Source organism: Anguilla anguilla, chromosome 1, assembly GCF_013347855.1.
Source record: "Anguilla anguilla isolate fAngAng1 chromosome 1, fAngAng1.pri, whole genome shotgun sequence".
Classification (NCBI taxonomy): Eukaryota; Metazoa; Chordata; class Actinopteri; order Anguilliformes; family Anguillidae; genus Anguilla; species Anguilla anguilla.
The window spans coordinates 41,657,257-41,681,276 of NC_049201.1; the positions used below are offsets into that span (position 1 = coordinate 41,657,257).

Sequence of the window (24,020 nt, forward strand, 5' to 3'; positions counted from 1 at the left end):
GGCCCAGGAGTTCCAATGTGATCTGATCAGAATTTGAATATTGGATTAGATTAAATCCTGCAAATGAGTACTTCAAAATCAAAAAACAGGATTTGGATTATTTAAAATCCGATCAGATCAGGTAAGCGAAACCAAGCTTTAATCCTGATCAAATATTCAAAAATACATAGTTCAAAACTTTAACATAGGATTGGGATCATTCTGATCCAAAATATCTCGATCACCTTGATCCCAGTAGGGTGGATTTAGAGTGGATTACCGGAACAAAATGTAGTATACAATATAAGCAAGATGTCAATTTTATAGATTAAAATACATTGTTTGTAGCCTCAATGGATGCTAAATAGTTATTTACTTTTTTCCATCACAGGCCCTTACAGTGGCCTCTATAGCCAGGGCCGGCCCGTGGCATAAACGCTCTATGCGGTTGTTTAGAGCCACAACCGCTAGGGGCCACACGACCACGGGGCGGGGGGCACATGATCCAATGTTTATCTAAGGTAAATAACGTATTTACGAAATTATTTGTTTAGGGCCACCAAAATCCTAGGGCTGGCCCTGTCTATAGCCGACCTCTCAGGTCAGTTTGTCACCACAGAATTATCACAACAAAAAAGATATCAATTAGAAACTTTGTTTTGAATCATCAAACAATTATCTACAACTAAATTGGCACTCGTCCATCTGTGATCAACTTTCAACTTCAAAAGAAGTTGTTGACAATAGCATCTCTCATTGTACGACCACAGAGTCTCTCATTTAGAGAAAAATTGACAGGTGGCCCTTGATTGTCAACAGGAGTAAGGTTCTGGAGGATCATCAATGTCATTCAGGTCCCTCAAGCAGTGTCTTAGACTCTCTGAATGAGGAGTCTCTGTAATTAGTCATTTAGTAATGAATACACACCTGTAACATTATTATTCTTAGTAATGTTCCATTAGGGGGCTTTAAACCACTGATAATCAGGATCTGGCAATCTTGAAAAGTCTAAATCAAGATGAAGGTGATTCTGTCCTGAATTGCTTTGAAATATCTGGACAAAATCTGGCTAAATTGTCTGATCCTGGATCACAAAAATGGGATTTCCTAATCTAACCAGATCTGATTGAGATGAAAAGTTTTTAACTCCAGGGCCCAGGAGTCAGAAGACTGAATGCAGGGAGAGCATGCAGAGGCCTTCACGCAGAGAGGAACAAACAATATCCAGCAACACAGGAGGTTTCCACTGAGGGACTAATATCATCCAAGGTTACAAGGGAGTTAATGACCAAGGAATCAGTGATATCAGGAGCTACACACGGCTTAACCACAGAGGGAACAATGATATCCAACACTGCATACATTTATTATCATGCACTGCATAAGAGCTAACCACTGAGGAGCTAATGATGTCCAACACTGCATACACTTACCACAGTGGTAGTAATTATATAGGAACACCCAGACCTCTTTCTAGGTTCGACAAGCTAGGAACTATCACTTTGGTTCCCTTCATGTTATTCACTGTAGCACATTTGCAAGCATGTGTGGAGTTGTCTGAGAATTTCACCTTTCCAGAAGAGGTGTGCTCCCTGTTCATGCACCCTAAAGGGGGTGTGATAGTATCCCAGGCTCTGATTGGTCATTATGCACAGTGGCTCTCCAGTACTGCAGCACTCTGAGAGAACCCTGTTTCACATAATTCCACTGTGATGTTATTTCATCGGGTGCCTTGGTAAGCCCTGCACTCACTGAATTGGTATCTGTAGAATTGTGCATTGTGAGAGAGCTCACTGCACAGTCAGTGCTATGTTATCTGCACCACTGAAAGGCAGAGGGAGCCAATGATCCAGAAATTCCTGATTATGACATCACAGATTCCACAGTTAAGGCTGTACTAAAGTGAACTGTCACACCACAGAACTTCACCACCTTAAGCACTATGGACAGAGAAGTGTGAGTCGCCGTGATTGGCTGGGCACTAATACAGAGCTGTAAGCATTTGGCTGGGCCTGGTGCAATAGAGCCGAGAGTGATTGGCTAGGTGTGCTGAAGGGCTGAGATTGATCGACTGAACTTTTAGGTAGGGCTGTTATAAGTGGCTGGGCCTACAGCAAGCATATCACCGATTGGCTTAGCCTGGTGCAGCAGTGATGGTGATGACCAGGTTACGAGGTGATGTGATTGGCCAGTTGGGGGCATTGTGTGCATGGCAATGATATGCATGGTAACTACTAGAAATAATCCCTTAATGCAGTGCAGGCAGCGGTCGTTCCTCCATCTAAATTAATTTGCTAATCTTCTATTGACAGCGCCCAGACTACAGTATTGTCAGCGGCTAAACTGATTCTTCTAAAGCTATTGGGGGTAATAGAAATAAAGTTAACCAAACCCTGAATGTAATGTCCATTCACTGTGTAGCAGGAATAGCACTCGGCACATGCCAGTAATGTATTACCTATTGACACTGGACTATTCAAGGCAAGGCAAACTTGAGGTGAGTTAACTTTCCAAAGCCTTACAGGACTGGGTTTAATCAAAAATAATTTTTTGATTCGTTTTCCTCACAAGCGTAGTATTGTAAGCTATTTTTTGGGCCCTGCTTAACTCCCTAAACTCTCCAAACCATGGTTGTGCAGAGCAGTACTAATACCTGCAATTGATCTTCAAAAGTTAAAGACAGATATCAATTCCATAGTTTAAATTAATCTTCTACACTTTTCTTGCCACGTGTTTCAAGTATTTTTTTTTTAGTAGTGAAGCACAGTAACCTGAGACAACTGACAATTCAGACACGCATGTTTGCATGAAAACGGACTGCGGACCAGTCCGGCTCAGGGACACTCACCTGGCCGTTGGAGTCGCCGGTCAGCGTGCAGAGGAACGGAACGATTTTGCTGAGGGACAAAGGCTGCGGCCCGTACCTGAGGGAGAAAAGCGGGGAGAGAGTGCAAGGAGTGAGACTCTGGGGGAACCGAGGCCCACGCCTGGGAGAGACACGCGCTGCAGCATGGCGTGAGACTGACAGAGAAAAGGCTCCGCACTCCGCCAGAGCGAGGTCGCCACTCAAGCCGACCTCTCTGCGCAGGTAAGAGGATTACATTCATGGACAGCCCACACCCAGCACTGAGGAGCAGCCAGGTTTGCATTAATGTGTAGCAAAGGTGGCAATGCGCACATTCGAAAACCGTACTAGACAGTTGCAGGATCAAGTAATTATCCAGTGTTAAATGTCATAATGCAACTTAGAATATCAAGCAGAAAATCCTCCAGTAGAGGGCAATATAATAACTTTGTTGCCCTATTTTTTTGTCGCATAGAAAAACTAGGGCTGTGTCCGAATCAGCCTCCTACCTACTGTGTCCTCAAAGTATGTTTTGTCTACCAACCACACCGGGGTTCAGACAGGGCTGACAAAAAACCAACTCAAAGCTATTCTGTAAACAGTGTGAGGTCAGTTCTAACAATGTACAATTAAAAATAAACAAACCACACACATTTAAACTTAGTCCCAGCATCACTGGTATTTAAATTTCCTTCATCCGTCTCTGTTTATCGAGGAAAATGCTAAACATGAGAAAAGACTTGGGTGAAAGGTGTCTAGTGTGCTGCGGTAGCTACAATGGGACAGGGCTGGAGTGGGGTGCACTCTCCCCGTGGATCACACTCACATGTTCAACGTGGCGGTGAGGCAAAGGCACACTCCTTCGCGGCTGCGGAAGTTCTTATGCTTGAAGCCGGGGAGCAGCCGTTCCCAAATGAACTGGGGGAAAGAAAAAACAAAACAGCAGTCACCTCAGGCCACCATCACACCTTCACCGAGCACAAGGACATCGCCTTTCAGAACTTCATGCTTGGCCCATGAATTTGTGGTCATGATTTGTTGTACCACTCACTATGAAATTGAGTGTCTTTCAAGAGTCTTGTACTATTCTCTAATGCGGCCATTTCACATGCCGTAGAGTAAGTGTTCATAGGCGGCTCAGTCATATATTATGCCTGACGCACCGGTTTACCTTGAAGCTAGAATGCCACCAACATTTTTATGATGATGGAATATTATTTTATTGTAATCTTATTGTGCATTCTGAGGGGTATTTGTATCGTATACTCATTCCAATTTACTGTGTGCTGATATGGGCTAGATGAACATAAAACATACAAGAGTGAATGATTACATATATATAGGTATGTGTCAATTTTTTCAACGTGATATCAATATTTCACCTTAAACCATCATAAGGGGTGAATTTACACGGTTGAAAATGGACAAAAAGCATTTTATTCATTTTTGGAGCGGCTTTGGATATGTTTTTGGATCCCTAAATATCTTACATCCCCATACTGATGAAAAGATAATAATTCCCACATGATAATGATGCAAAAGTGAGTTTAATGAGTCAAAACAATTGATTTGTAGTGAAATATACTATTGTGCTATAAGTTACAGCAATGCACCATTTAGACATTTTGGACAGATTAGTAGATACTAGGTACACTGCTTACTTTTTGCTTCATAGATCTTCAGTAGTTCCGCATATCACCTTCAGATTTTGCACACTTGTGGTCAAGGAGTTTATGATCCAATACGTATACGTATAGTTTTCCCTGTTTTATAAAAGTGATCTTTCAGTATTTCATTTCAAACTAAAGGAGAACTTCATTTTTGCCAGATAATTGCATTTGTGGCACTGTATTTCTATCTAAATTATGAATATACTCAAAGTTTTTACTGCAAATAGTATAGTTGAGGCCAAAATTTTACATACACCTAGGCTAAAGACATTCAAACTCAATTTTTCACAACTTTCTCACTTTTCATGTTACCATACATTTCCTGTGTTAAGTCAATTAGGGTATCTACTTTATTTCCATAAGAGGTCATTTCAAAATAATAGCTAAGAGACAGATGTATTTCAGCTTTTATGTACTATATCAGATTTTCAGTGGCTCAAAAGTTTGCATACATATTGTTAGTATTTGGTGGCATTGTCTTTTAACGGCTTAACTTGAATCAAACGCTTGGGGTTGCCTTCCACAAGCTTCTCACAATACTTTGCCTGAATTTTCGCCCACTCCTCCTGACAGAACTGGTGCAACTCAGTCAGGTTGTGGGCCTCCTTGCTCGGATGCGCTTTTTCAGTTCAGTCCACACATTTTCTATGGGATTCAGGTCAGTGCTTTGTGATGGCCACTCCAATACTTTCACTTCCTCATGATGCCATCTATTTTATGAAGTGCACCAGTACCTTTTCCAGCAAAACACCCCCACAACATGATGCTGCCACCCCCATGCTTCACAGTAGGGATGGTGTTCTTTGGATTAATAGCCTCACCCTTTTTCCTCCATACATGGCACTGATCATTATGGCCAAACAGTTCAATTTTTGTTTCATCTGACCAGAGAACACTCCTGGTGATCACCTGCAAACTTCATTCTGGATTTTTTATGCCGGTCTTGGAGTAGGGGCTTTTTCCTTGCGCGACAGCCTTTCAGGCCATGGCGATGTAAGATTCTCTTAATGGTGGATGTAGATACTTTAGTACCTGATACCCCCAACTCCTCCACCAGTTCCTTTGTTGTTGTCTTGGGGTTCAGTGGAACCTTTCAGACCAAAGTTCGTTCAGCCCTGGGAGTTAGGCTAATTTGTGCCTCCTTCCTGAACATTGCAGGGTCTGTGTGGTCTCAAGTTTTCTTTCTGCATATAATTGTTTGTACACATGCTTGTGGTACATTCAGTTGTTAGGAAATCTCTCCTAAGGAGGGACTTATGGAGGTCCACTATTTTTTTCCTGAGGTCTTGGCTGAGTTACTTGGATTTCTCCATCAAGGCATCAAGGGCAAAAAGGCAGTGGCTCCAAAGGTAGGCCCTTAAATACAGCCACAGGTGCCAATTAACTCCCAATTAACTTCTAATTATGACAACTGGTCAATCAGAAGCTTCTAAAAAGACAGTCAACTTGGTGTATGTAAACTTTTGACCCACTGGAATTCTGATATAGTGAATTAAAGCGGAAATAAATCTCTAATCGACTGTTTAAAAATGGCCTCTGATGTGAACAAAGTAGATGCCGTAACTAACTTGCCAAAAGAAATCTATGGTAACATGAAATGTGTGGAGTTGTGAAAAGTTTGAGTTTTAATATGTTTAGCCTAGGTATATGTAAAATTTTGGCCTCAACTGTAAGTGTCTTGCTTCATTTAAGTCATTTTCCAAGTGATGCTCACATCTGGAGTTATAAAGCCTTAAACAGAACACCCCCTAAATGGGTGAGGATTGGCCAGATTTGGCATCTGTGAAAAGTGGTTAAAATAAGGTAGGTTGCTATGAAAGTGATAATCCATGTATATATACATAAACTATTTCAAATATCCAGTTTGCACTGGTCCAGCAGACTACGGAGAAGTAAAACAGTCCTACTGTGTGTCCCTAACGTAAAGACCCTCAACTAGCTGACGCAGCTGAGTTACAGATTCATTACAGCAAGGTAGCAGAATTATTAGTGAGAGTAACATCTCTCAGCGAGGAGAAAAACTACACCACAAGAGTAGGTAGCTCATCCAGATGGGCAGGGCAGTTTGTCAGAACACCAGCATTAGACGTGTGCCTTTGTGGTTGATATGGTCCCTTCTTTGGCGGTATAAAGAGGTTTTAAATAATTAATTTTCATAGGCTACATGTGATCAGCTCAGAGGGCTGGTGGGTGATAGACAGCAGAGGGATGATATAAAAATACAATGACAATTGTAAAAAATACAATGAAAAATACAATGAGGATGTCTGTCACCTAAATGAGAAATAGCTGGTGGCAGGGCAGGCAGCTAAAGAGAATTTTACCCAATTTTATGAAAAACTGCATATTCATTCTTTTTTTCTTTTTTAAAGCATTGATATCTGTACTTAGCATCAACCTATTATGTATTATATGCAGTAACTGGTATCAGAAGTGGCTAAATGGCACCAACTTCCACAAGAAACATAAATAAGCCATAAAATGTTAGTGTTAGGGGACAGTAAAATAGATGGGGTAATATGTACATCCCTGCTGGCAAAGAGGTTCTAATGAGAAGGGAGAGGCTCACTTGTAACAGTTCTACCAATCAAAGAGAAATGGGCGATAATCCATTCAGGACATCTTATTACATAGTCCATTTCTTCTAATGTACAAATTCTTGCTTTCTGTTCTCCTTGTTTTCATTAAAATGTATCTAAAATATATGTCAATTTTATGAAATGATTAAAATCAATTTAGAAGTTTCATGCTCATTGCTGAAAGAATTTTGTGTGAAAGCACTACCAGTATCGTCCACTAGAGGGAAACCTCACACCTCGCCCTTTCCCTATGTGAAGAAAAACTCAGGTGACTCAGGGCTCAGATTTCAGCTGGGAACAGGGTGGCCCCTGATGAAGAAGCCGACTGGGGCTCAGCATTAGTCAGCATTTGGCTACCCATCCTTCCTCCGACCCCCCGGCTACGAGCGTTATGTTTTTGGCAGAGACGTTCTCTCTGGGCTAAATAGAAGTAGGCCTCCCAGTGTTGTACTGTGATCTCCCTCAGAGCCTGGGGAACCACACTTGATTATCTCACACAGCCAAATCTAAATGCCCTCATACCACCATGGGGCTGTGGAAGAGCCTGGCCTCATGTTCTTTTTCTGAGAAGATAAGCCAATGCTGATGTGTTTTACTGCAACGTTAAACTATAAAATGCAAAGAGGAAACAGGGTGAGCTCTTATGGAGAAGCAGACTGGTGTGGTGTTCTCACCACAGCAAAACCTAGATATTCTGCTTTGAAGTAAGAGCAATGTCTCATTTTAACTACTGTTGACAAATATAAAGAGAACTTGAAATCTTTATTAATTTCTGCGAGGGGCACTGTCCCAGGGTAGTGGCAGCAGCACTGGGCTCTGACCAGGTGGTGTTGTGGTGAGGACACAGGGCTCTGTGAGTACAATGAGGATGCGCAGCCTAAGGACCTGACCAGTACTCACCATGACTGGCGCGGTCTGCTCCATAAGCTTAAGGATCACCGCCTGAGCCTGCTCCCGGACCTGGTCTTTGGAGTCGCCGAGTCGGTCAACAAGGGCTGGGACCACTGTGGGAGAGGGGCAAAGAGAGACAGGTTCACACTCTGATGTTAGATTGAAATGCTCCAACTTGAATACAGTGCATCATCCTCACAAACATACAACAGGCAATCATTTCTACAAAGTAGCTTTCGGATGAGCAAGCCAAATTAGGGGGAAAACGAGAAAAGGAACAAAAAAGATCACTATGAAATTGTCTGTGCTTATATAATGCAGTCCACAAGCAAAAACAGCATTTTATACAAAAATGCACAAGCAAAAATTGTATTTGAGGAAATTGATATTCCTATTGAATCAATTAATGTGCCTGCATCATACACAAAATAATAATTTGTTTGTGTTTTGCAACACCTGAAAAGATATCGGTAATACTTAAACTCTATACCATAAAGCATGAGTGTCCAATCTTAAGCTGCTATGTGTATGGCAGTATACTTTATGTCAGGGATGCCAAATCCTATCTGGAAAGGGCCAGTGCAAATTACACTGCCAAAAGTAGAGCAGCTGTCAAGCAGTCTCAGGATACCAAAACTGTATCATAATATAGTGGGTGCTAATTCAAAAATGGCTATCTTGAAATCTGCTTTGTAATATTTGCTGCATGTCTTATGACATGTCTAATAGGGACATCACATTGGTTCATCCATTCTAGAGGAATGTCCTCACCTATAATTCCATCATCCCCAGCAAGAGGTTATCACATTGCCCCTCCCAGGTAATCTATAGCGACTGCCACTAATTGAGCACAGGTGAGGATTGACAACAATACTGCCACACTGTCATATACTGATTTTAGGGAAATATAGACATGCGGCAGACATTTATAGTGTTGGAGAGTACGAGGCCTTTTTAAAAAAAAATTTAATTGCACCTGTTAATATGTCAAACATGAATTTTTATGCTGTTATGTGCTTTAACAAAGTAAGTTGCTAACAAGTTGCGATATTAAAATAAAAGGTAGCATTCATGTTACCATCACACAGGTTTCATTCTAGTCCACCTGCACAAGACTTTGGGTGGCTATACTGTAGACTACACTGTAGACTAGCTATACTTTGGTCGAAATAGTTTGATGAAACCATTACGAAAATAAGCTCAGTGGATGTTCATGAGTAACCATGGCATTAGACTTGGAGACCTTACGGTCAAGTTTTTTTTAATGTAAATTTTTAGCACTTTGAAGCCACACTAAGATGGACCCACAAGGGGCATTTGAATGGGAATGAGCTGCAGCAAATATCTAGAAAACCCATCACATTTCAGTGAAATTCTCAATGGGCACATACTACTCCGGATAAGTGGAAACATACCTTCATTACATTTTTGGGTGAACTGCCCCTTTAAATCAACCTTTAAGTTCAATACGTGTTGTTTGATGCTATCCGTGACTACAACTTTCAAATGGGAAGCAACAGATTTTCCCTGCAGAATAAATAAGATGTTTATTGGCACAATTGCCAGTGCCATCTGTTGCCTCATCCGTGACCGTCTTTTCTTTAACGTACGAGTCAGCAGCCTGAGGCACACACTTCTGCCAAAGTTGTTTTCCGGAAATCTCCCTGCCATTTCTTACATGGCTGTTTAAAAATGCACGCAGGCTAATTTAGAACTGTAAACTTTTTAAAGTGGGACGTTTGCACTCGATAATGTGTTCATCGAATCTTGGGTGACATCTGTCAGATGTTCAACTTTTTTTTCCGCTGACAAAGGATTACTAATTGTTCTTTATTTCACCACGATTTATGTTTTTTTTTCCGTCTGTAAATGCTAATCTGTTTTTTTTTGTGCCTGTATGGATCAGGTACAAACTGCGCAATAATAATAGACTCTGTCGATGTGCAGTGTACCTGTAGGGTACTGTTGGCACCCAGTCACTCAAACCTTCTTTTTTTAATCATTCCATGTCAAATTCCTTTCTCTGACCCGAGGCCTATTACATCAAGTAATTACTTTTATAATGATCACGATTCATAACTAAACATATACTTATTCAGGTGACTGTGAGTGCAATGCCTACAGTGACCCCAGAGGGATTTAGATGGTAAAATGTTGACATAATTTTGGCTCATGTGCCCTTGATATACTGGAATCCCAAGACATAATCTGCAGAATGATGGCATGAGAAGTGTTATGAAATATTCACTGCAGCGCTACATAGGCTTCAGGGCATATAGTTAAAGTACAGCTTTACCAAGATTTAATTGTATCTGTAATAAGTGTATAAAGATTAGTGTCTTATGGACCCTGATTAGCTACAAACAAGGCCTACAATCATCCATCCACTCATTCATTTTCTTAAATCGCTGTAGCCTATCTCAGCATGCAGTGGGCGAGAGGCAGGAATACATCCTGGACAGGCTGCCAATCAATCTCAGGGCCCACACACCATTCATTCACACATTCATACCTACAAGTAATTTAGAGTCTGCAATTAGCATGTCTTTTCTTTGGACTGTTGGAGGAAACCGGAGTACCTGGTGCAAACCCATGCAGACACGGGGAGAACATGCACACTCCACACAGAAAAGGCCTCAGTCAGGATTTAGGCCTAGTATCTTCCAGCAGTGAGGCGACAGTGCTATTAACTGTTCCACCATGGGGCACATAATTATTTTACATAATATGAAATCAATCTTCTAGATCCTATCGAATTATTTATGGCAAATTTCAGGAATACTGGAAAAATTTGAAAAAATGTGACAGTGATGCGCTCTGATGGGATGCTGAGGCGGTTTGATGGAGGATTTGGATTTGTTAGTTTAGATTCTATCCCCGCCAAGGGATAGGTCAGTAATGTGTCTGTTAGTTTAGATCCATCCCCACTCAGGGATCAATCAGAAATGTGTAATGTTTTGTTAGGTTAGATTCCATCCCCACTCATGCATCAGTCCAGTAATGTGTAATGTGTTTGTTAGGTCAGATTCCACTCAGGGATCAGTCAGTGATGAGTTGACCCAGGCCCCTGGTGCAAAAGACCAGACAGGGCACACAGCCAAAGCACACTGAGCTCATCAAACGCACAGCTCTCAGAAGTTGGGAAGGGCCGTGTCACCCTGTGAGTGCCTCCAGAGATTTATTTCCTATTTATCCATCTCATTTTTAACAATTATCAATTTTTTATCCATATATATTATCCATATACAGTATTTATCCATTTTAATCAGTGCTTTGTAATCATATTATTGGCATTGCATGCACTTTGCAAATCAAAACCAAGTAAAGCTATACCTTGAGAACATAAAATACAGATTCTGTCCATTCCTGGGTGCCATTGGAAATGACAATTTCATCTTGGTGCCTTCACACCATATTAAAAAACTATACTTTTTCCTAAGCAATCATATTTATAGGGCCATGCGAGGGGACAAACACACCTATATGGCAGGAATGGGCAAAGGGCGCCATATCTCAATCAGCCATTCAGGATCTCATGCCAACCTCTGATCTTAATAATTTAACCAGCTCAATTATGTGCATGACCAAACAATTTTGGCCACATTTATTAGTAAGCTCATTACCGAAGGCTGATAACTGTATGTATATCAATATGAATGGTTTTACTGTGATGTAATTAGTGAGTGAAATGAAACAAAAACACGCACACACACACACACACACACACACACCAGAACCCCAGGAATCCCCATTTCCATAATGCCTTTTTGGAGGGGTAAACTTTTGAACATATAGCTGCAGGGAACCAAACAACCCTATATTGTGGAGGGGTGGGGGGTTATTTGGAGAAGGTCCGGTTTGTTGCCCTGCTGCGGCCTTAAGTAAGGTGCTCCCAGAGGACTGCAAAAGGAGGAACACTGAACATATGCTTGACCAAACTCCTGGCCTCAACCCTCAATCACAACACTCTGTTCCCTAGGAAACTGGCACAATGTGCATTTATAACCACATGGATGGGGGGTGGGACGTCCATGAACAGGCCGGGTGACAGGAAGGGGGAGGGGTGCTTCTCTAGGTAAAGGGGCCGCACACAATTGTCCCATTGTTACAAGGCTGTGACACCATGTCATCAGCAGCCGCAGTGAAAACATTCCCCCGCTCAGAAAGGCACAGTGTTCGCTCGTGACATCATCCCCAGCTCCAGCGGTGGGCCCTGGGAGGGCCGGCTTGCCGACCAGCCCTGAGCAGCACAGAGCCGTAGAATGACAGCCCTGGGAGGCAAGAGAGCTAGTCTTCTCTTATTGTTCTCTCAGGAACAAACAGCTGCATTTATTCACATACAAATATTAATTTAGGAAAGAGGTTTTCAACATTTTCTGATCCAGAAACCTCCACCCAAACTCAACGACATCCAGGACACCCCCATCGTAGGTTAAAATGGGTTATATTTACAGGAGGTTTTATATATTGAAATATTTACCCAAATCTACAAACAGTCATTACATATCACGTCTGGCCAGGGACCCCCTACAATACCTCAAGGGACCCCCAGGAATCCACGGTCCGCCTGTTATCAAAATATCAAACCTGCAGTCACTTGCTCTTCATCTTAGTGCATTTAAACTTGCTTCAGCTAACCAGTGGGAAAGGAGATTTGTTAAATGTCATTCTCTTATTTCCATAACTTTCAACATGCAAAGGAATGCGCCATTATCCTAGAACCTGATATTTAAAGTACATACTGTAGCGTTAGCATTTCACACTAAATCAACACACTAGTGCTTGTGCGGAGCTCCTTCACGGCACCTCCAGTTTAAAACTAGGGGAAAAGTCAGCCATATGCAAGGGTGGGGGTAGAAAGAGGATATGCAAGTATGACACACAAATTTAAAATAATAACTCAAACAAAAACTCTTAAGCGCACTTTGGCAAACATAATTATTGAAATAATCCCTTTTTGTTCAAATAAAATAGAACAATGATTGGCTAATGACGTGGTATAATATTAAAGCATGATATCTTCAGTAGCTCATTTAGGTATTTAAACAAGAACATGTTAGCCTACATGTAATTAGCCTAAAAGGGCTAGTTTAACTTGCTACTAAGCCACTATTGCCGTAATCAGGAAGACCAAGGGGCCAATGGCTCCTCTGCTTTCAACCCCATCACTCTTTTTTCAAACACCAGTGAGTCTCATGTCTTGCTCTGATAAGACCATGTAAAAGACATTACAGAAACAAGACCAGGTCAAAACCTAGTATATGGCTGGACCGGCCGACCAATGGTGTGACGTCATAACTCGGCCGACCAATGGTGTAACTTCATCACTCACTCAGTCAGTCACAGACATTCGCGTTTGCAGGGCTGGCCCTGCTGTTGCAGTCCAGCCAAAAAGAGACAATAATATTAGAGCCTGTTGGCAAGCCAGAGAACTATTAAAAAAACATTGTATCTACAGTAGACTACCCTTAGATAGAATTGCTCGCTAGCAGTCTAATGTTAGAAGATGAAAAACATTTCCTGTCCAGCTAACTTTAACTAGCTAATCTTTCAGTTGTATCTAGCTAGCTAGTTAGCTGGTGGGTAATAACACACACCCAACTAGAGCACATTATGGGTTCTATTTTAACAGTCACGGCCAATTGTGAAATGCTAACGGTAATTCAAGGCGCTGGTAAATTAGGGCGTGTACAAGTAAAATTCAGTAATTTCACTAGGCTACAGCACAGGTGTAAAAGAGGCTGGTTTGACTGGAATAAATTAAATGTGGATGTAATAAGGGGTATGCCAATCAGATCGCCCCATTTCTCTCCCTTTAAAAACAGCGTGTCAGCACCACAACTGACTGCTAATTCTGCCATGACCAAAGAGCAAGTGTGTTATGAGAGGCGCCATTCCAAGCATCTCAGTGAACCAGTACTCTTGATATTAAAACACATATGAGACTGAATTGTTTTAATTTTCATATTTATTTCCCCCTCAAAGAAAATATATTTACAATTATATGTCAATTCTTGTTTATGCTTCTTTGCTGTAATTTTTCTTTAATACCACTACTTTTTGAAATATCACTACTTCAACTAGGTATAATTAATTTCAGACACGCACTTGATAAGATGAATGTACACTCACTAAAGAAACAGGTCTATAGCCATTAGCCAACCAGTCCCTGCTCTCTTATGCATTTTTTGCATCTATTTATACACAGCTTTTGCATTTCTTAAAGTCATTTATGTAGCTGGATACGTACTGAAGAAATTCAGATTAAGAACTTTGCTCAAGGGTACAACGGGAGTGTACTACGTTACACGCCCAGTTACTTAACCATCATACTACACTGCCGCCACTATGTCAAGTAGAAAACAGGAGGTCTTTATGAGAGCTATAATGTATTGTACCACCCGATCAGTGCAAACATCTGAAATGCATTTTTAACATTCCAAACGTTCGCCCAATCATGCACAAATAGTCCTGCCAAACGCACAAATAAAGGAAAGTTGACTGTGTGTTCTGGTCTCAATGTTGACACAAATGGGTTTACTGCAGACCATGGAACTACCTAACCTGATGCATGTGACTTGGTCCCAGGAGCATTTGTGCTCATGTTGTCAAGAAAATACAGCCCTAATTATCAGTCAGTTTAATTATCCATTTTACTTTATGTTTCAGTCTCAGCTACTGGTACTCATAGTTCCTTGTCCATCTCCACTGTACCACTACATCAGAATTAGCAAATCATCGGTTTCTTCAAAGGTAAGAAAGCACTCCTCCTTGCTGCTACCTCTGAAAGCTTGTTAGGAGTAGCTCTACCACTATAATTAGGCATGCTCTGCTCAATAGATTATATTATATAAAGACAACATACAATATAATGTAGGCTAGTAAGTTAGCCCCATATGCCTAATTTAGTTCAGAAATGTCAATTCCTTTTATTCCTAAACAATCAAGGTGCTTCCTTCAGGCTTAGTAAGGTTTCTAATGGAACCTCCACACCAGCAGGATGAGCTAATAAGCTGTCAACTGCCCAACTGTAGACAACATTGATGCAAATCATGTGATGGGCATGCAGCAGAAGGCCTGGCTATCTGCTTCAATCAGATCTCCCCATGCACCAGTTCAAATACACCTCACTTGGATTTATCCTTTCTCTGCTGAAATAACAAGCATGTGTTAGTGCTAATTCTTGCTAGCTGCACGAAGAGGGAAAATAATTCACGGGGCCTGGTGCATGGTGGACAGTAGAGGGGACAACACAGTGAAGCACTTCAGTACCTCATACTAAAGCAACTCTCTGCAGTGCTCATATCTCACACCACAACAAAGCAAGTGAATGTCCAGTCGGAATGGACGTTATGTTCCTTACTGGGATTGATAAAGAAGTGCCATTCTTATAACCAGTGACCCCCACTTCAATAAAAAGATAAACAGGGTTAGATCCCAGACCCAAGGTCAGTGTATGATTTGGCCAAAACTGGCCAACACTATAAAAATGTGTGGCAAGTAAAATGTTTGCATGAAGTTTATGAGCTGATCATGCATACCCTATAACCACATCCCCTTCAAGAAGGCTTTTCGACCCAAGATTCCATTAACTGGGTCAAGAGTATACATGCTAGCCTAAATTTTGTCACAGTGCAAATCAATCAAACATACTGTACATACACACTGCCATCATCGTAAACATTCCACTCCTGCCAATAAAACCCAAATTGCATCCCAAATGCAGGTGATCATTTTTGTGCAGCAGCATGTTTGGAAGGATTGGTGGCATCAGAAAGCACATTCTATATGGATTTTATTGCGTATTGGAAAGCACCCAGTATCACTTCTGCCTTTCCAATCTGATTGCAAAATGCTTTCAGTCTTTGCCACCGAGTGGAGTATAAATCACACACTGTGAAGGACTAAGCAGATTTCCGCCTTGAACGTCTACTTTCAACACTTACTAAGCGTATCTTGCACTTGGTCAGATAATTGCTCAATAATATTGCGGTCTTGCCAGTTTTCTCTTCTGAATATCCGCAAACACCATGCGTATGATGCACAGGTTGTTCCCAGGTGGGCTCAGTGTTGCGAGTTACTGCAGTTAGATTCCCAGTGATCTTTCACAGTATCCTTCATCCCCAGCCTATTGCTGTGAGATTCATATAGTGATCTTTTACAGCATCCTTCATCCCCAGCCTACTGCTGTGAGATTCCCATAGTGATCTTTCCCAGCATCCTTCATCCCCAGCCTACTGCTGTGAGATTCCCATAGTGATCTTTCCCAGCATCCTTCATCCGCAGCCTACTGCTGTGAGATTCCCAGTGATCTTTCCCAGCATCCTTCATCCCCAGCCACTGTGTTTGACTGCAGATTTGCTGACAGAAGAAAGTGTTAATGGGTAAATTACAGGCTTCCTCCATCACTCCTGCCTGTTGAACCAGGGGCTGTGAGTTTTGACTTCACAGTTTCCATGTGTAACTTCAGTATACTGTGCTTGCTTCTGATTGGCAGTTTTTTGGCGCAATGAAGGAAACTTTTAGATATAGAAGTTTATGATCGTAGGTATCAGGGTGTTCTGGGTGTGTGGTCTAATCTATAGCAAGAAAACAAATTTAAACAGCAGAGTAACCTGTGCAGCAATGTTGTATTCACAGAGACTACAAATGAAAAGATTAATTTTACAACACAATTTATTCACAATTATACATATGAAAATGGTTTTCATGTCATGCTGATATCTCCTTCTCAGTTCTCAAGCACTCCCTTCCCAAGGACCTATGAAGTAACGCTGATATAGAAGCCACTCCACAATTTCCTTGGCTGCATGGCCATAGGAAATAGTTACAACATAAAATAACATTAAACAATTTTACTCAACAATTGAGTAATATACACATTTAAAACCTCTAGATGCGCAATGCCAGTGCACAAGCTGCTTTGGAGTTACTTGAACTCCATTTTCTCGCTTTAAGACCAGAAATCTGTGAATGTCCCTATACCTGTCCCTGTAAAGCCTGCACACAAAACTGGTCTGAGCCCCTCAAAAACTTACACTAAAACTGAAATATTTAATTTTAGTGCACTGCACTCCCTCTAAGACTGAAGCACCAAAAGTGGAAAACATCTGCATGAGTATAACAGTTCAGACAAGAATGTAGTCACATTTTCAAGACATGAACAATTAAGGAAAGATCCAACAGAATTCTGATGTGCGACAGAAAAGTGACCCTCATGGAAATGTGCCCCGTGGGTCATTTTTCTGATAGAAAAGTGATCCCACTGATAGAATAGGAGTATTCATTCAATTTCAGAACCTAAAATGGTTTTTATGCTTTGAAAAATGTATCCCAAAACCCACATTATAATACATGGGACAATTTTTCATGCCAAAATCCCAAAACCCAAAGGGTTGTTTTTCTATATAAAAAGTGAACCTTAGGTCAGTTTTCCATGGGGTCAGATGTGACACCAACAAACAGTCAGAAAAAACTGCATTTAAATCATGTGGGACTCGGCAAAACTATGGGACATGACGGAAAATTTAAGGCCAGCATTTGCTGTGTCAAATTTTTAATATAATACAAATAGTATTTAGTGGTGTACCTCTCTATCCAGCCACCACACACAGTAAGCTCCTTCAACAATCCCATACAGAGGGTAAACTTCGATGCCACAATAGTATTGACATATATGTCCACAGGGACCAGTTTACTGCAGATATGATAGTCCCATTGATCTTTGGTTGTGCAGGGGAAATTCTGAGTTTCTCACGTGCCACCGACTAAATGTTTTGGTCGTACTGAAAAAAGTTCTCGTGGCATCTGTCCCCAAACAGGACACAAGAGCCCGATGATCTGAGCAGGTCTGAATAGCTTTTATTGGAGAGTTTGAGGTGAAGGTCACCTGCAGCTGAAAGAGAGACGGAAAAGCACAAACCTGTTGCCACATATCCTTTGAAGCGCTCTGCCAGTCGGTCTATGAATGCGCTGACAATATCCAGACCCACCAATGCCACCTGTGAAACAAAAGACCACAGATATTTAACAGGATTTTCACAACTCCTCTTAGAGACCTACAGCAAGATACATTCATGTGGCTGAAAGGTCACAATACTCATGTATTGAAACAGCAGTAGTTACAGTAAAAGAAAATGCACTGATTCCAGTAGCTTCATTATTACTCTGTGCTTAGTGCATTATCAGGATCGATCTGTAAATCCCTTTGCTTCTGGGCTCTGTCAGTAAATCCCTTCACTGTTTAGCTCAGCTGGTAAATCCCATTGCTGTTGGGCTCTGTCAATAAGTCCCTTCATCATTACACATGGTAACTGCCTACATTGTTGGGGTCTGTTGGTAGATCCCTTCACTGCACGGCTCTGTTCGTAGATCCTTCTACTGCAGATGTTTAGTTCCTGCAATTCACAGTGCATGCTGGCTGAAGCATGAAATTCATCCAGACATTACACATGAAAACAGAGCAGAATCAGCAGATCAGAGAGGCAATGCACTGATGAATTCAGGCAAGATGGACACGGCAAGGTACGTAAAAGCTGGACCCGAATAAATTCCATAGCATGATCCATCACTGGTCGCTGGTAATCTAACTGCATTTTGCAAATATTACAGTGCAGGAAAGTGTCATTCTTTCACTTACTGACTTGATGTTAAAATTAGGCTAATTAATTCTATTGCCTGCTTGAGTGGCAGTCTCTACACACGGCTAAGTGCTACACAAAAGCAGGAAGTGTGCCAATAAGCAATAAGTCACTAACATTCTCTGCTGTTCTCATTACTACTCTTCCTATCAGACAGGAAAGACATACAGTACATTTGCACAATTCAAAAGAGAAGTTGTTAAATAAGAATGTATGTACTATCTATTGTTCACTGTTCATATTCGCATCATGCTTTTTTTTGTTCACTTATTAATTTGTTCATTTGTACACTATTATTAACTTTGATTAGCTATGCATCGAAAGCTATGTCTCTGAGCCAAGTTATCAACTTATCGGGTTAGCTTCATCGCGACTGAAAACAACACAAATGTGCATCTTCATATTCATGAGTCTTCATGTTTCAACCAGTAGATATTGACCTTGACCATCACGGACATCTAAGCATTAGCTGCAGTCTCGCTTGCCTACAAGCAGCCAAAGGCATCATATCGAGTCCACCCAGTTTGAATTGAAAATTGAACCAGCCCAGCACAAGCAGCTAAATAATTCTGACACGACAAAGGGCCATTTAAGTGATTGACATCACAAGCATTCCAGTCTCCACTGTTATTCCAAAACAGAACGCCACAGTAGGCATGAAATACAGGCTTCCACATTAAACCACTCTTAATGAAAAAATAGCCTAAATTATAGCCGAAGGCAATGTTTTCCATTGAAATGAAACGCATTGCCTTTCACCTCTATATTTTGAGTGTGAGGTTTGAGAAATCTGCATCATGTCAGATATGCATATTTGATGAGTAATGTTACTGTGGTTAGTTCAATTAGCTTAGTTACCTTACATAGTTTAAATGAACTTACAAGATTGACATTATAGGACACATGTCAAGCTGTAACCACAACACAGACCAGACATATACACTATAAAGTGACAATCTTCATAAACAGAATGTGCCTTGGAGAAAAACATCTTAAAAAAATAACGTTGTTTTATTTTACAAACTAAGTGTAGATATAAAACTCGATTACAAAACTAGGTCTACCAAAAGACTTCACAAGCGCGCCAATGTGTCTCAAATGGCCGTTACATGTGCAGACATGAATTATGACATGCTAAACGAGAATTTTTCGGGTAACCAGAAGATTCCTTATTTTCTGATCATTCTCTTCTCACCAATAAATTGTAAAATAAAAAACAGTGAACTATTCAAAATCTCTGTCAGACTATCAAAACTGTTAAAAAAGTCTGTTAAAAAATAACATTATATTCCAATTTTATTTCTAGCATAGCATGTGACCGCAGCGAAGTGGTAGAATTTGTTCCGCCTTGCTCATGAGCTGTGTTTGTACTCCGCCCCCCAACTCCACGTCCTTTTACTCCCTCCGCTTCAAAATTGCTCATCGCTCAAAGGAAAAAGGTGTTGCTCAAAATTCTCTGTTTATTTTTCTTCTTTTTTGTTTTAAAGCATCACGTTTACCAGGAATTTCTAATTACGAAAATATTTTCAATATTGATTCTAGTAGTAAAAAATTTATTTGTACAATAGTTCATTCATTTCTTTAATAAACACAAGTACACAAATAAACATAATTTGACAATTAAATTGGTCTAATAAGGAAACAAAGAGCCATAGCATAACATTAATTCTTGAATTAACACTTGAAATGATAGGCAGCATTAACATAGCTAATCATTCAAATTAGGCTAATTGGCTACAATTACAACAAAACAAGATTTATTGAATCAACTGAGGAATATAAATTTTGATAAGGTTTGCAAATGTGGGCTTTGTTAGTACTTGGATGGAAGACCACCTGGGAAACCTAAGTTGCTGCTGGTATTGGTGGGCCAGCCAGGGGCAATCTTCCCTCTGGTCAAAAAAATCCCAATGCCCAAATTCCCCAGTGCAGGGACGGGAACACTGTGTTGTAGGAGATGCCGTCTTTCGGATGAGACATTAAACCGAGGTCCTGACTCACTGTGGCCATTAAAGACCCCATGAGACTTGTTGCAAAGAGTAGAGGGTTCCCCGATGTCCTGGCTAAATTCCGAAACTGGCTCTCTCAAACTTGCCACCTAATCATCCCCTGATTTAATTGGCTAAAAACGTTCTCTCCCTCTCCACCTTAGCTTATGTGTGGTGAGTGTTCTGGTGCAAAATGGCTGCCGTGCACCCAGTTGGGTGCTACACATTGGTGGTGGGTGAGGAGAGTTCCCACTCATCACTGTAAAGTACTTTGAGCATTCAGAGAAGTGCTATATAAATGCAATGATTCATTCATTCATTCAAAGGGGTTTTCAGTCGGCTCATGTGCATGGCTTGCGAGTGAGTGATACTGTAACGAAAATGAAGCAAGAAAAAAGACAAACGCTACATCCTTTTGAAACCCCCTCCACGATCCATTTAAATTATGTCCACTGTACTCCTCGCACTGCTCACGCTCACATGCCGTCATTTCTAGCCAGTTCAACAGGTAAGGAAGATAAGAAATTAAGAGCATAAATGGGTGCCGAGCAGAGCACTTTTATGATACCAGTGCTGTACTGTACCCTAAAATACTGTACTTTATAGTCCAGTACTATGATGTTGTATGACTGGATGTTGTAGAGATGAAGATAGCTTCAATTACAGGGCCACACTTTTTTTATTTTTTTCTGACGACAGAATTTAGCCTCTCTCTCTGTAGCTGATTGCATCCTTGCAAGCAAAGATTATGCCAAAACATGCAGAGCTCTTTGAAGATTACATTCAAATAATGCCCTAGCCAACAAAGACTGCTGCCTAACATACTGGGTGCTTTGGAGGTCTCATCCCGATTCACATAGAAAATACCTCACATTTTGTGTCATTTGGAGCTCGTGAGCACATTAAACGCAGTAGCGCATTTGTTACTTCCAGAAAACTACTAGCACTAAATGCACAATGCAATTAAGTGAATGTCTGTTATTTCAAGAAAAAGTAGCTTTTCCATTACTGCAATTGTTATTTAACCACATTTTTTGTAATACAAGAACCAATTTTCCAGTCCACAATGCATCTTATGGACACTAATTTGTAATTTATGTTTAAGACCCAGTTCACTTAAGCCATCAATACCAACAGAACTGCTTTCTACTGCAACTGGAGAAAGAGCAAACATTTGATTTATAAATGGTTACACAGCAGCAGATTCATTGATTTGCAGAGATGTACAGAGCTCATCTCTGCTGCTGTGTGGTGCTTAATGATGCACTTAAACGCGGGGTGCTTTTTACATTGCCTGGCTCATGAATTGACTTGGGAATTGTGATGTCATAGTGTCAATTTCCCTCCCTGGTCAGAGACACAGGGAAAATAGTTAGAGGCCACAGATTAGGGCCATGCAGGAGCTTGTGTGATTCAGTTCAGCTATACACACGTCTCTAATGACTCCCATAGATGCCTACTGCTAAGAAACTGCAGCAGTCAGTCAACAGGATCAGCCAGGTTACGAGAAGGCAAATTTAACTACACCAAAACATAGAGCCTTGGTAAGGGTACAAACATATGCTCCATATGTAAGGTCACTGTAGTATGCCTAACCAAAAAAAATGAAGTATAAGGGTACTTGAAGAAGGGTGATCTGCATTCGAACAACATGCAGTGGCCAGGAACTTCAGTATGAGAGCACGTCTGGAACTTCCCTTAGCTGCCATTTTTAAAGTGAAGGCCAATACTTTGCTCTTTCATGGATGACATTAGCCATTTCTGCTTTACTGTGGAAAAGCACAAAATGGGTCATTGCTCTCAAGAAATCACCATAATGGGACATTCCATGAGGGGGAGGTGACACACAAAGACAGAACATACCATCAGGGCTGGGAGGGGAGATCTGACTCATGAATAATGCATGATGCCGAAATTAAAACTCCGTTGTCGCAAAACACACACAAATATTTTCATAATTTATGCCCAGAATATAATAATAATTGGACCAAGGAAACATTTACAAAACGATTCAACTGAAGTGAAAAAAGGAACAACTTGTTGTTGCGCTTAAGTGAACAACTTCCCTAAAGCCTCAGTACAAGTGGCAGAGCTCAGGGAAGTTAACAGACTGACCATGAAGCCCTCCCACAACAATTCTCTACTGAGGATAGACTATCCACCTTATTTATGGCAGAAAGGTAGTGACCCTGTTTGCTTATATGGGCTACTCATGCACAGTTTCCAGTAGAAACACCTTCTCTGTAAACACTAAACTGCTCTCTTCTAAAGCAATGAATTCACAACAAAGATGACTCAAATTCAGATGATACAATAACAACGACACAAGTGGGTAAGCTAATAATAATACTTTTGCAAAACTTGTTTGGATGTGGACATGGTTTAGTAAATCATCAGTCCTCTGTTGGAAGAGACTGGCAAGTGTCAATGTAGGGTGAAGTGAGTTCCTGTTTTGGATAGGAACTGATAGGAACTGTAACTTTAGCTAAAAGTGGATGTTTGACCGTTCACTCCCTCCTCTCTCACTGAATTCTAGAATCCTAGCTCGAAACATTCTTTTTATCTAGCTTCACAGCCTTTGCTCACACCAAAAGCGGGTATAAATAGGGCAAACCTATCAGCTGGCATATGGAATTACAGCTCAGTGAATTTTTCCCATGAAAATAACCTTTTCTTCTTGGATCTGTCAACTGCTCATTCACTGCAGAAGCACCCCAATGCCTTTGTCCTTGCCTCTACTGTCTCACTCAACAAAAATAGTGGGATACATTATGATATACATCCCACAATGCATTTTTTGTACAAGCTTGTGAATTCACCAGATGGTAAAGAACTAAATTTTTAAAAAGTTTTTTAAGTTTTGCGAAGGGGTATATAGTAGCCTATTAAATGTAGTCCTCCGTGAAAGATCCTTTTTCCGTCACTTTCCAGTACTTCATGTGTGGTTTCACACATCTACATATTAAATCAGTTTATGATGATTTTTATTGGACAATAATTATTTCATTATTGCATACACACTTTGGTCACATCAATAATGGTACCATTTTCTTTACACTGCAACACCTCCATAGTCAATTTGGAAAGTTTGAAGTCAACCATGTGCACTGGTACAATCCAGATTCAATACCAGACTGTGGCATCCTGTCATCTTGAAAAAAGTTTTAATGTGTACAAAAAAGTATTCTATAATATTTTGCTGAATATGAATCACTTTCCCTGTGTGATAACTTTGATTAAGAGTAGCCTATATGGTTGATACCACTGCAGATACCTCCCTGTTTTACATTATAGCACAAATACAAACCTTCCTAATTTGAAGTTATTTGAAATTATGAAACATATATCGAATTAATCTGTAAAATCACAAACAGAAAATTTTCAAATAATGATTCAGCCCTTTTTCAGCATGACATTGTCACTTTATT

At 40.7% G+C, this 24,020-nt stretch overlaps 1 protein-coding gene across 38 annotated transcripts in view; it reads right to left on the reverse strand.

Moving 5' to 3' along the window:
* Positions 1-24,020, reverse strand: part of LOC118209946 (CLIP-associating protein 2-like) — a 132,973-nt gene that overhangs the window by 103,158 nt on the left and 5,795 nt on the right. For all 38 annotated transcript variants that reach the window (XM_035385834.1, XM_035385744.1, XM_035386059.1 and 35 more), the window contains exons 2-5: positions 17,887-17,965; positions 7,974-8,077; positions 3,651-3,742; positions 2,828-2,903 (exon numbers count right to left, since the gene is read on the reverse strand). In XM_035385834.1, coding sequence (XP_035241725.1) covers positions 2,828-2,903; positions 3,651-3,742; positions 7,974-8,077; positions 17,887-17,965 — 351 coding nt within the window. The remainder of the gene's footprint in view (positions 1-2,827; positions 2,904-3,650; positions 3,743-7,973; positions 8,078-17,886; positions 17,966-24,020) is intronic.